The sequence below is a fragment of the Cariama cristata genome, unplaced genomic scaffold, assembly GCF_000690535.1.
Source record: "Cariama cristata isolate BGI_N322 unplaced genomic scaffold, ASM69053v1 scaffold11078, whole genome shotgun sequence".
Lineage (NCBI taxonomy): Eukaryota > Metazoa > Chordata > Aves > Cariamiformes > Cariamidae > Cariama > Cariama cristata.
In genome coordinates, this window is record NW_009629449.1 from 6,951 (window position 1) to 20,905 (window position 13,955).

General features: G+C 36.4%; 1 protein-coding gene across 1 annotated transcript in view; it reads left to right on the forward strand.

Moving 5' to 3' along the window:
- The first annotated feature begins 331 nt into the window (after positions 1-331).
- NCKAP1 (NCK-associated protein 1) overlaps positions 332-13,955 on the forward strand; it is a 56,498-nt gene continuing 42,874 nt past the window's right edge. Inside the window, exons 1-2 of the mRNA XM_009705175.1 lie at positions 332-346; positions 5,248-5,358. Coding sequence (XP_009703477.1) covers positions 332-346; positions 5,248-5,358 — 126 coding nt within the window. The remainder of the gene's footprint in view (positions 347-5,247; positions 5,359-13,955) is intronic.

A 13,955-nucleotide genomic window follows, 5' to 3' on the forward strand; every position in this document is an offset into this window, starting at 1 on the left:
AGAGATTGTCAGATGGTAATCTTATTATTTCAAACGCATGACAGAAACAAAGAATAAATAATATGTTTTATTCTACAGAAATCTAGAGTTAATAATTAACCTGCCTCTTTGAATGTTTCTTTGCCATGTATTATTTAGTATAATTTATAGGATGCATAGCCACAAACCGGGCATTCAAACTTACAGGTGAGTTTTAGGGTGAAGTCATTAATGCCAGGAGGTATTACAAGGCAAGAACAGTTTTACTGTGTATGCCTTTCTCGCGTGTCAAGAGAACGTGCTGTAGTAAACTGAAAAAGGTATGCACGGGAGCTTTTCCCATTTTTTAAATATGAGAAATCTTAGTGTATTTCCGTTTACTAATTAAAGTTACTAACTCAGAGAATGACATGTTTTTTGCTGCTATTGAAATATCATCAGTTTACTGGTTAAATTCAGAGGGTTTTTTAAGTGCAGATTCATTTGTAAATGAAACTTGAAGGTGAGGTGATTTTTATTATTTCAGTATATGTTGTCACAGTCCAGTGGAACTGTGCTCAGCAGTGTTTTATCTCAAGTTTGCAGTAACAGTACATCAAGGTCTCTTGAAGTAATAAAAGCATGTTAAATTGCTTCAAAATATTACTTGTTTTAGGATCATCTGGTAATGTACGAGGTTTGGGGGATGAAAATAGGAAAATATTGATGCAAATGGCCCTGTTTCTCTTTTATTGGGGAAGAGCCCTGCTAATCATTTGGAATAGGTTGGGCTTAGCAACAAAAAGAAGGATGTAAAAGGTATTTCCATAATACGGTAACATATTGAGGCTTTTTTTTGGTCATCCTACACCATGTAACTTAGGTAATACTTCCCAACATTTTTACTCAAGGCCATGTGGCAGGTTTAGGCAGAAGGCACGAGTGAAGTTTAGGTGTTCTACAGACAAGTTTGCACCCTGTATACCGTGCCGTGACGCTGACTTTTGGCAATGGTTGTGCCTGAACATCAACTTCCCTTTATTCATGTCACATCAGCTGGATATATGTAGTAACTTTGTTCATAGATTTGTGGTGGTCGTGTTCTTCTCTCCTCCAACATCCTCTGCCCTCAAGTAGGAAGTAATTTTTGCAGCGATAGCTGTAACTGTATTGGGACGAAAGGTCTCTGCTGTATCTCTTAGTGTTGGTGTATTCTGGGCCAAAGGCAGTTGCGCTGGATCCTGTGTTCTTCTTTAGAGGCTACTTATCTTAAATGTAGACCTTAAGCAGATTTTCGTTGTTGGATGTTTTCTTGTTGGCCGCTTCTGAGTACGACCTAGAAAGTGAAGCTATGCAGTATTCTTCATTTTCAAAGTGAAAATAGTATAGAAGAACCTAATAGCATCAAGTGAAGAATAGAGTTTGAATTTTGTATAACAATAATCTAATTATATATATTATTAGGGTACGTAGGAAAACACTGCTTTAATTCAAAACGTATGGCATAGTGAAGCATCACTGAACAGTATATGTAGTCTGATCTCTCTGAAGTTTGATGACCTGTGGATATGACAGCAAATGAGTATTCTGAATAATGAACCTCTTGGCTCTAGAAATTGTACTGTCCTTGTTCAGAGTTGGATGGACAGAATTGAATGAGGAAAATAGTTCACTTAGTTGAGAGCTTATCATAGCAGGGTACCATTCTAAAGCGCTGTGGAAAGATCTGCTGTATAACTTGATAGAAATCCAGTGCCCGAGTCCTTTTGTTTTTTTAATTACTTAGATTAGTCTCTAACGGTAGCTTTGCGTCATCTTTTTCAGCATAACTGCTTGACAGCTGTTTAGTAATGTACAAAGGAATTTAGAGATGACTGCTGGGAGATTCTCTCAGTATAATATTTCGGGACGGAAGCAGCTGGAATTCCATAGCTTCAGAGCTGTATTCCGTGAATGCTGCACTAGTAAGAATGTTTTTAATTCTTAAATTTCTTTTTAATGCTCAAAAAATATAACCATGCTGTTTTTTGGTTTTTTTTGTTTGTTTGTTTGTTTGTTTTTTAAAAAATTAAGAAAGTAAGAAAGATTATTGCAGCCCACTTAAGGGAAGAAGTGATATCTGAAGTTGATTGGGAAAGGGCTACTGCATTTGGCTAATTGTGAAAATTCTGTTGGAATGCTAGAGAAGTGTATATGGCGAAGTCATTTTTGTATGTTGTACCACAACGGTCCTATCTGTGACAGTACTGACAAGGGATTTTGTATTGACTAATACAGCTCTTAAAAGCAAAAGCTACCATTCTTATCTGTATTCTAAGACCATTGCCCTCAATGTCTTTGTTCTTTCTACAGTGCAAAATTGTGGTTATGTGCCTTATCACACTTTCACACTTGTGCGAAAGTGCTAGGGTTGGGGTTTGTATTTTTATTCTTTTATGCTTCCGAGAGTAAACCATAGTGAGCTTGAGCTTCATAGGTCTGTGTGCCATTTTAGGAGAGGTTTAGCTTGTGTAGACTGTTTTACATGTGTTGCTGAATGCAGGTAATGGTATGAAGGAAAACTGAATTGATGCAACAACAGCTAGTAATCAAATAATATCAGTTCTTAGAAAGGAGCTGAGCTGCTCTGGAATATGGGAGAGGGAAGGAAAAGGCATTGACCCACTCGTTCAGTGATGTCTGTTGTCCTCTTTCTATTTAGTCCACATAGGTAGGCTTGGACAACTTTTTAGAAGCTGGAATTTAGAAGTGTGTGAAGGATACCTTTAACCTTTTGTATTTTTGGAGCAATTTTCTTTCTTATTTATGGATCAATCTCGTGTAGTTTATTAGTAGGAAGAATTACAGTTGCTTGAAGTGTGGTCTTAGCAAACAAACAATGGGAAGGAGTAAAGCTTGCTCTTGCATTTTCAGATATATTGAGGGGATTGCCAGTTAGACTGAGGATACTACTAGTCTTCTCTGGGAACTGAGTTCCTGAAGCCATGCAAGGATGTGCATGTTAGTGTTTTCAGATGTCTGTTTCCGTGTGAATGATCGGTATGTGCGGGCTTGGGTAGAACATAATTTTTAGTAAACATTTTGGAGAGCTCGTTTATAGGAGGAAAAATGCCTGTTGCTAGGAAAAATAAGGCGTGTACGTGGAAATAGTGTTTGAATTCAGACCGAAAAATTTAGGAAGTCAACAGTGGCAGAATTCTTGTCTCCAGTGTAACAGCAACCATATTGGAATTTAACAGGCCACAAATATATGTTGTCTATTAAGCTGTTTACTTAGTTTGTAGTCCTCCTTTGAGTAGAAAAAGTTATTTAATGTGCGGCAAGGACAACAAATTAACATAATCTGACACAGATTCTGACAAACACATGACATCTTAAGAATTCATAAATTTGCACATTGTTAAATTTTTTGATCCTTATTTGCAGTATAATTTTTACTTTTGAAATTGTGTAAAGACTTTGAAATGTGTAAAGAATAGATCTTTTGTGGCACATGTTTGCTGCTGTAAGAATATCGAAGCAGCTATTTAATATCTAACCAATACTGTGAATGTTGCTGAATTTATTTTCATTGTAAGTTCCTCTTGTAGTATTACGATATTTTAATAAAAATTAGCATTTTTGTGGAAAAATTAGCAAATGTGAGAGTTCTGGTACTAGAGTAGTATGCTAGCATACATCATGATGGTCATGTACTGCTAGTAGGAGTTTTAGAAACTTACAATAATGACTCTTTTGTTTTTTTTCTTGGCTACCATTTCTTTTTCAGGTATGTAAAACTTCACTGAGTTTCTCTCCCTTTTTTTCCCCCTGTAGTTGCATGTGATGTTTGTTAACTCCGTTTTTTCTCTCCCTACCTGAACTTAGTTTGGAAATACTGTTAGAAGTTACATGTCTCAGTATATACGCAGCGCTTTGCTCAACAGTAAAATTCTAATAAGTACATGTAAAGTTGTTTGTGAGTATTTAGAATAATCACCATCCAGTAGAAAGTATGCTGCCTAGAGTAACAGATGGTCGTAAATGTTCTCTTGGATGTAGGTAATAGTGTGTTAGTTGACTTAAATGTAACATATTTTAGAATTTAAGAGTAATTTGTTTATATGTAATTTTTCTCTCTTTCTATTACACTGCTTTCCCAGCAAGGACAAGTTTGGAAGGTTTGCAAAGCTTTTCACCTTCCCTTTGCCCGCTTGCCCGCTTTCAGAATCGGTCTCATACTCATGACTTCTGTCTCTTCGGTCCACAACTCGGTCATAGAAATCAATGTGGAAAAGTTTTTAAATGAGCTGTCATTCAAGTTCACTATGTTGCATAGAAACGCCTAGCATGCAATTTAGTTTTGCATGAGACACAAAACTCCTTTGCAAATCCCTGAGGACTATAAATCTAAATTAATATTTGAAAGGAAAATACAATTTGAGCACAAATTTTGTCATGTAAGTAACGCTGCTTTTATTATGTTTCTCCAAACGAAATGGTATAGCATGGCTCGCTAGTCAGAGTAGTTGAGAAGTAGTGTGTCTGACAGCATGTGCTGTAGCTGGCAAAAGTAGGTGCTTCATCAGTCATTTGTTCACAGAAGTTGTTCCGATGTGTCTATGTAAGAGACCTCACACTTAGTTGCGACTTGTGTTCAAATAAAAATTTAATGCAATGTCTTGATTGCTGCTTTTAAAGCACAGCCTATGCTACTGTAGGAGTAAGGAAAATGAGCAAAACTTGAGTTCTTAACCTAAGGAAATAGGATACTTTAGGCAAGTACTGGTGGTTTTATTGTGGGATGGAAAATTGTCTTGCAGTTAACAATTTAAGGAAAAATTAAATGTAGATTGGTGGTGGGGCTTTTAGTTTTGTTTCACAAAGGGTAGTTTAATCATTTAATGTGCCTAGCACTGTCCTGCACAGATGATGACATGATTGAATTTTCTAACAGTTTATTAACTCCAGATGAATACAACACTACCTCAAACCAGGAATAGCTTTAAAAGGAAACAATTTTTTTCTCCTCCTTTTAGGACTGAGTTTTTTCCCTCACTGCTGTTCTGCACTAACTGCTTTGATACTTCCATACATTTTTTTCAGTAGAAGAGCATCTCTGTACTGTTTCCCATTGCATATTTCAGCTGTGACAGTCCCTGCACTTTGCCTTTCATTTTATCACCTGCTCACAAAAACCAACCAAACAAAAAAAGAATCTTTCTAGTTTGTCTTCAGATTTGCAACTATCACTTAGCTTTAGGTGAGCGATTGTGTGTTTACTTCGTTTTTTATTGTATTTTTTTATAGGCATGCGGTGACCCCAAAGCCAAACCATCCTATCTTATTGACAAAAACCTGGAATCTGCTGTCAAATTCATAGTCAGGAAGTTTCCAGCAGTAGAAACACGCAACAACAATGTAAGTAAACAAATGGCTATATAAGTATTTCTCAATACCCTTCAGGACTTGTTGCTCAAATCTGTGAGGTTTTATGTGTTCTTAAAAAGCATGTGATACTGACAGTTGCAGTTGGAATATAGTTGTTGATTCAAATATCTGACAAGATACTTCAGAAAGGATTATCTCCAAAGAGAGAATGTTATAATGTAATCTGGATTGGTTTTGTTAGAGTAGAACACTTTCTGGTTTTGTTTTTGCCTACTCTCTTCCGCTCCATTTCAAAGAATTGTCAATGGGAAGTAATCCTTGAAAAAATTATGCCTCACTTTGATAGCAGAAATTCTTGGTGACCAGACTGATTGTGGAAGTTGCGTACCTTTGTGTGATGAGACCTGACCAGCAGATCAATAAGAGGCACCTGACTGCAAAGTCGGAAAACATATTTGTACTTTACGGATGTCCTTGCCTATGGGTCAGTCCCTGTGGAAATAAAGAATGCTTTAGTACGTAAGGAGAAGCCTTGTGAAGTACAAAAATATGAAAATGTAATTTGTTTCCTCTTCAAATATAGTGATTCAGTTGCAGTACAGAGTTATTTTTCACTGGAGCGATCCAGTATTGCTGAACTTGACTTTTAGAGATAATTAAGATTATTGGATTACAGGCATTTTGGCAGGTGATGTACACTTGTTCCTCTATTTCAATTTGGAAGTCAAGGGAAAGATTTTTGTTTTACCTGCTTATATTTCTTTCCAAAGGTGGAAAGTGGAGGTAGGTGTTGGGTTTGCACGTTCCCTGCATGCAATTACTTGCATGTGTGCTTGAGAGGTTTAGGCTTGCTTTAAGCATTCAGGTTTCTGCAGAATGGTAGAGGTAATACCAGTGGGAATAATGAGTTTCTTTTACAGTGCCATCTAGAATTTCTATGTAACGTCTCCAGTAATACCAATGAAAAAAAAAAAAAGAGAAAAACTTTCCCTTATGGAGGAAACAATTTCAGTAACAGTGTGCTCTCTCACTTTAAAACTTGTACATGTTTTGTATGGTTTAATATTTCTCATCTTTATATAGAATTTGATTGTGTTAGTAAAAAATAGAAAAATCTGTATCAAATTTATGTAACGATAGTAAACCATTTAAACCATGTTTGGCAAATGCTTCTGTGTTCTCTGACCTTCAGTGGCAGATCTACTATTAGAAGTAAAAGATTATATACATAGAATTTGTTTAATGCAGTTGCATGTATGCTCTATATGTCTTCTGATTGTTGGTTGTTGAGTTTAGAGCTTTTAGTTTGAAGCTAAAACTAACTCTATTTAGCTCTATGAATTTAGAGCTTAACTAATGATCTATATTTAAGGATTTGGTACCATGAAGTTTATGGAAAGAGATCAAAGCTAACTTGATATATTTTGACAATCACAGTTTCTAAAATAGGACACGCTCATAATGTTCTGTCATTGCCTTGTGTTTATTTACCGTGGGCCAGCCAGGGCTGTGTTTATTAAGCACAGTTATCAAAAGCCTTTCCTCTTTATGTATGAACACAGTTTAAAGTAGGGATTTTGAGTTCTAGCCGTAGGCAGCTGGGGTTTTCTTCCCTGCAGTCAGAACTGACAGCAGTTTGCTTGTCTTAGTTATTTACAGTTTTCCTGTAGAGTGTTGTATCTCCCAGAAGAAACTTTCACCCATAACAGAGACCTAATGAGAAAAAAGCTGTGTCGCGTGCAGAGAAAGTTCTAGTTTGATGTAAGATAAATTTTTTTTTCTAAACCTTAGCTTCAAAAAGGCATAAGCATCTGGCTCTTGGTCAGGAAGATGTTCCCCTCCTTGCTCTTCCTTTGTCTCCCTCCTCCTGCTGGCCAACAGCCAGCTCACCGTATATTAGGAGGGCACACCGGTGAGTCCCTTCAGTAGGGAAACAGGTGATCAGAGATTTAAAAGGGCAAGAAGCTTATTTGATGCATCAATTAATGAAACACTGCGAAGGATTATTGCGGGGGAAATCGTAACCTGTGCTTCCTCCTTGCGGTGAAAATTCCAGGACAGCCTTTCAGGGAGGGCTTTTGGATTCTGTACATTCAACTGCAGCGGTCGCCATTGCTTATTAGCATTGTGTGTCTGTACAGTTAGTACCGATTGACAAGTCAGTAGGTGATGTTGCCAAATATGCTTGCATTCCATTAGAGAACAAGTGGTGCCTGCTTTTTTGATTATTTGGGGGTAGGAGGGGGGGGACGGACACACAACACGACCTATCTTTAGCTGTTAGTTTGTTTTTTCTCAGGTACCATCATTTACAGTGTTTGTGTCTCAGAGGTGAACAACACATTTTATTGAAGAGTATGAGCAGTGTCTACTGTAATCAGATGATCTTGAAAAGCCTGCATTTTTATTCTTTTGAAACAAGTGATGCCATTTTGTTTGCTATTGATAGCTTTTACATCTTTATTCACAAAAAATACAGCTCCTGGTTTTGTTCCTCCTTCACTGCTTGGTATGTGGAGACAGACTAGAGCGATGTCTGACAATTGCTAATTTTCAATATTGTTCGAAGAGGGAAAGTTTATGAGCAGTTCAAGCAATGAAGTACCTGATGAATCCTTCCTAACCAGGCTGAAAAATAAAATGGAGTAGGTCATCTTCCAAAGGATCGATTATAGGTAACTCTGGACCTCATCAGTTCATAACTCACTCTCTCCTGAGAGAGTGCCTGAGGGCAGTCCCTGTGATTTCTTACACTTGGCCTTTCTTCTTCATTCACCACTGTGAACCATATAACCTTGAAAATTTACATTTTGAAGTCTGAGCTGTTAAATCAACTGATAATGATGTTTGCCAGCAATGTAGTACTGCTTTAATACTGTATGAAATACCTGCAAAGGATGGAATGTATGTAAATGAAAAAACTGAAAGCTTGACAAAGTGGGAAACAAACATTTTTAGAGTCCTATTTGAAACAGAAAGTTACATAATAATAAAAAGTATCCATCTTCTGTGTTTGGGAAACCTTAGTGTTTATTTTAAATTGACCAAAGCTTTGTTTTGAAAAAGCCATCTAAGCTGGAGAAGCCTTCCAAAAAGCTTTATAGCACCATTGTTCTTGGTCAGATCAGTGATCTGATTGTGCTAGTGTTGGCTCAGGGTAACATTTATTTTTACTGACTTTCTTTCACTAGCTTCAGAAAAGAAGTTTCCAAAGTAAGGAATGCAGAAGCAACTCGATTTTTTGAAGGTTTTTTAGACCTCATCCTTTTTTAAGGCATACAGGCAAGGTTCTCACCAAAGAGAAATCAAAAGACAACATACTGAACTCCAAAAAATGTAGTAGGATCTAAAAATTGCTCTCTTCTCAGTCAATGCTAACATTTAATGCCCTTGTAAAACCAGAATAAAATACTTCATGATGGGGAACTGGAGATGCAGGGAGAAAAGATGTCGATTTTTCTGTAGGTTGTGGGTAAGGTCTGAAAAATCTGCTTCCTGCACAGGTAAAGCTCTGTGTCTTTGTGTGAGGGAGCTAGCCTCCTATCTGCTTTCCAAAACACCACATATGGGAAGTAGTGACAATATCTGCCTTCTTTCTTGAACATATGTTTTTCTTTTACTCAGATTGCTCCTCAGCAATTTCCCTGTAGAAGAACTTCCTACAGTTTTAAATGTCTCCTGAAGAAGTTGAGGCGTAGTCATTGCTTAGCTGAGGGCAGACCAGTGAAACATCACTCAGTTTGTAAGTGTGTGGTTAGGGGAAGAAGTATCCATGTTTTCCAGCTGCTGCTAATCTTCATCTGTCAGTAGCTATCTTCCCAGTATTTTTCATATCAGTTCCATTGTGTTTGGTATTGACTACACATTCAATTTCTTAGGAGACAGTATTTTGAGGGTTTATTTACCTGATTTAACTGTAATAATTTTCTGCTGTATTATGTCAGTGGGGACTGGAAATAAAATCATGTGAGAGTAGAGTACAAGCAGTGCGAGCGTTTCCAGCCTGCCTGGGTCTGTAGACATAAATTAGTTCAGTTTATGTTTTATTTACTTTTTCTTCATGGATGTGTTGTCTTTTTACTTTTAGATCCCAGTATGTGTGTTTGGTCTGCTTACTATGTCTCACATTCATTCCTTTCATAGTGAGATGATTACATAGCAAATTAGCTGGACACGGGAGAGGCATTGTGGGCACAGAGAGGCTGGACCTCCTTGGCAAGAGCGTATTAGAAGACATTAACGCATGCTTTTATTAAACGCTTTCTTCTCTAATAAAATGATTGAAATATGTACTTTACAACCAATGTTGACTTTTAATTTGTGATAGGTGTTTCCAATAATTAGTCTTTATCAAAACACTTAATACAAATAATTATTTGCTTTTCAAAGTATTCCTTTCAGCCCTTGCAAAGGGTACAGTGCCTGAAGGAAAATGTCATTTGTTTGTTTGCTTGTTTCTAGTGAAGCTTTTAATACTGTAATTTGCGCAGTGCTAGTGAAGATTTAGAAGTTCTCTTCTGAGGAAAAATAACTTTGGGGTCTCAGCTGTGCTGCCTCATGTATTGGTAATCCTTTTTCACAAGGAAACAGTCATTTATTTTTGAGGGAATTATATGGTCATTAACACCTATGGCAGCTGCTTCCTTAAGAGTAACTTAAGGACAATAACTTAAATCCCCAAATTCAGCAAACTTTAATATTTTTCTCCCGCTTTCTGGAGTGCTAGATCTCTTGTATGGGACACTTGATTTTTCAGATAACTTACTGCTTTCTTAAGCAATAAAAACCCAGCTCCCCATATTCTACCATAAAACTAACTGGCTTCCTGGCCATGAAGACTAAAATCCTTTCCAGGTAAGAGGATGCTGTGCTTTTGTTTCACAGCTGCATGCATTCAAGTCTGCTGCTGCTCAAGGAACTTACAATGCTGAAGGGACCACAAATAAGATGGATTTTCCAAAACTCGTTGAGGCACTAATTTGATTTACGGGAGTTCCCCCTGCATGAGTAAAGCCAGCCGATGAGTAACTAGTCTCTGTTCAGCTCTATACAAGCAGTTGAGATTTCTTATGCTTGAGAATAGGATGTACTAATGATAGTTTATTTCAGAAGAAACTGCAAAATATCTGCAACAAATAAAATTTTATCTATATTTTTACTAAAAAAATCATTCAGAATTGAAATTGCTCCACTAATGCCTTGTTGTGGTACACCCATACCTACTGTTCTGATTTTGTACGCAGTAGCATGTCTGATGTCTTCAGCTGTTACCTGTGTAAGACTGACTTTGCAGCTTAAAATGACTTCTGCTACAATATGATCAGAGAATAGTATGTAAAATTTTTCAGCCTAACAGTCATTTGAAAGTGAGCATTTTTTCATAGCAATTCCAAAAGGTAATGTGAAATTCTGAAATCCCTTTAAAATATTTCACCAAACAGAACTGTTATAAAAGTAATATATTTTTTCAAAATCCTAAGCTCTGTCAGCAGTGATGTTTGTATTCATGACTTAACCCTTGATTGTGCATGAGTTTGAGATAGAGTAGCATCCAGATACAATTTATTTTTTTATCAATATTTGTAGTAAATCATTGTAGTCCACTGCTGTAAGTCACATTAGTCCATATGAGTCGCTTGCCAATATGAGTCATGTGCTCGCTCTTGTTGCTTAATAGTGGATGCAATACCTGCAGAGGAGTGCATGTGTGTAATGCTTAACCTGTTTGCTTCATCCATTAAAACTCTTTTAATTTGATGATTGACAGCTTAAGAGCTTGGCTATTAAAACCCAAAGAAACCAAAAAACCTCATTAATCCCTAAATAGTGTTTTAGTTAAGCAGTGTTACTGAGATGGCATTCCAAAATTAGATTTCATGCATTTTAAATTAATAGTTCTTTCATGATTTCATTACATAAATTTAAGTATGCAGGCAGCTAGAGATATAGGTCTGAAACATTTTTAGCTATAGAATAGCACAGAGGAGACTTTTATTCTGTAAATAGTTACCTCGGAGATACTCAAACCTGTGCCCAATCTTGTATGATACAATCATATGTAATGAGCCTCATGTAGGAATTACGGTATGAATTTATGTAAAAGGAAGTTAGAGAATGGGGAAACTGTTCCTTATGACTGACAGGTAGATCAGTTTTTAAAGAGGAGCCTCACTGTCCCCATTGTCTGCCATTACTAATAATACAGCCAGCCCTGGGGACAGTTAACCATTGTGGAGGGTCATGGGTGGCCCTTGCCTTTTCAGAAGGGTTAACTTAGTGCTAGGAACTTGAAAGCAAACCAAAAATAGATCTTGCAGTAGAAATACATTAGTTAGTAAACATATTAAATATTCTATTACATCTTTTTATATGCAGCATGTCATTTCGGAGGCTGCTTTTAATTGGAAGTAAGAAAACCAAGGACACATCCATCATTCTACCGTTAGTTTACAGAATTTAAAACTCATTTTCTTCATTTGATTAGATCCTTCTCTCTCTCCCCTCACCGTTCTGCTATGGATTTTGTAGACACAGTACTTTTTAGTTCTGTAGACACAGAATTTTTAAAATCATCATCTAAAGACTCTACAGGTAGCAAACATAGTGAGTATAATAAATGACAGTAAGAATACTGCCAATGATTATTTACCCTTGTCCCCAGAATTTTAATGGTCAGAATTCATAATACTGCTTTTTGGGATTTATATTGCAGCTAGTAAGATTAAGTTGATGGTGTTTTCTCAAAGGACATTGTCATATCTACGGTGTCGGTTTGTCGAAAACAAATACAAGCGTTTAACGATCATACTTGCAGGAAAAATATCATACTGATAAAATAAGGAGAGAATTCCCCTACCTACCATCTATTCCTGCATCATGAAATAAGACATTTATTCACATACTACTGCTACCAGTCAAATAAATATGATAAAATACAGATCTACAGTTATCCTCTGGTTTTCCACATGTAAAAATTACTGAACAACCTTTTCTAGTTGTCTTGTATTTTTCCTGTGCCTTCATATTAAATTTGTATTCACATTGTTAATATGGCAGCATCTGTGTCATTACTTTCCTGTCTCTGAACCATTGTGTTCATGTAAGCTTTAAGTGAGTCTGTCTTGCACTTTCTGATTTGTTTTTCACTTCTTTTAATGCGCGTCTTTTAATGTACTTTCACTGTGTACGTAATCAGTTGTGTGAAGATTTTGGGGGTTTAATATGAAGGAGAGCCACAAGACAACTTGGTAAAGATCAGTTCCCTCTCTTGTAAGTAATGTACTTGACAAAGTGTCCGCTTCGCTCTCTAGTACTTAAGATCCCAATTTATAAATAATATTCAAATATGATTGGAGATGTGCATTTTATTAATAGACAAAATAAATTATTTCAGAGACATTATTTCAGGTTTTTTTGATCTTGCTATGTTATACTAAAATTTCTGCAGCTTTTCTTATGCCTTAAATCTAATTCACCTCATTCAACAAAAATACTGTTGTCCCAGTTGTTATAATTTGTATTTCAAATTCTTTAAGAATAAATAAAACACTTCTCTCTAACCAACAAGGCATAGTTAGCTATAGTGAAAGTAATCTTTTGATGCTAGTAATGTTTTAAGGGTTATTTCTTCAGTTTATCCTATTTTAAAACTCTTGTTGGATACTGGAAACAGAAACGTTTGCTGATAAATGAAATTGCAGGCTACGGAAAAAAGCCTCAAACCAAACACAAAATGATGTAGCACCAGCTGTTTCTAAACAGCTGTTAGGAAATCAGTAATGGAAAGTTTTGTTGCAGTGGGTGTGGAAAGAGCTACACCCACATTCCTGAGTGATAAAAATGCAAATAAACATCCAAGACCCTACATGCTGTAAGCTGTGCTTTAAACATTACTGATCAGGCTGTGCTGTGTGAATTGAACTGTTTGCACCATACTGATTTAAGTGATTACAGTTGTTATATTGTTTTACCTTGATATTAATATTTTAAATAGAAGTTTTGCCAACACCTTTAACAATCAGAGTTCAAAGAATGATCTTCTTAACTCTGTATGAAAGTTTTAGCATCATTGAAGTATAAATTTTTCTGGGAACACAGGTAACAGTGCACAGCAGTGATTCCTTAGTTCTTGGTTGAGTGTAATGAATACCTCCCTATATTCTCTTACTTAAAAAAAGAAGTGAAAAAAGATAATTTCTTTTGCAAGCACAGTTTCCAGCACCATCTCCCTTTTTGGCATATCTCCCCACTTCATGTGTTGTGGCTTTCAAATAGTTGTGTCCTCCAGAACGGAATGACACTCAGTTGCTATTTGTTATACTAAACACAGGGGTCACGTACAACGATCTATAATCTTGATAGTCTCCCTTAGCATTGCACCTCGTTTAGCATGAGCTAGGATTACAGTAGGGAAAAGTTGTTAAAGCATATGTGCAGTTGCAACGCGAGTTTTGGTTTCGTCATCTTTCTGCCCAAGAATTGTTCTTATTTCCAAACAATAGCATGTGATCTGTTCCTGAAAAATCATGAAACAATTCCTCAAATTCATCCAATTCACGCTTGTGTTAGTTGCACGGAAACAAACCCTATTTCTGCTTGGTGTTTTAAAAATAGAATCATAAAATTAT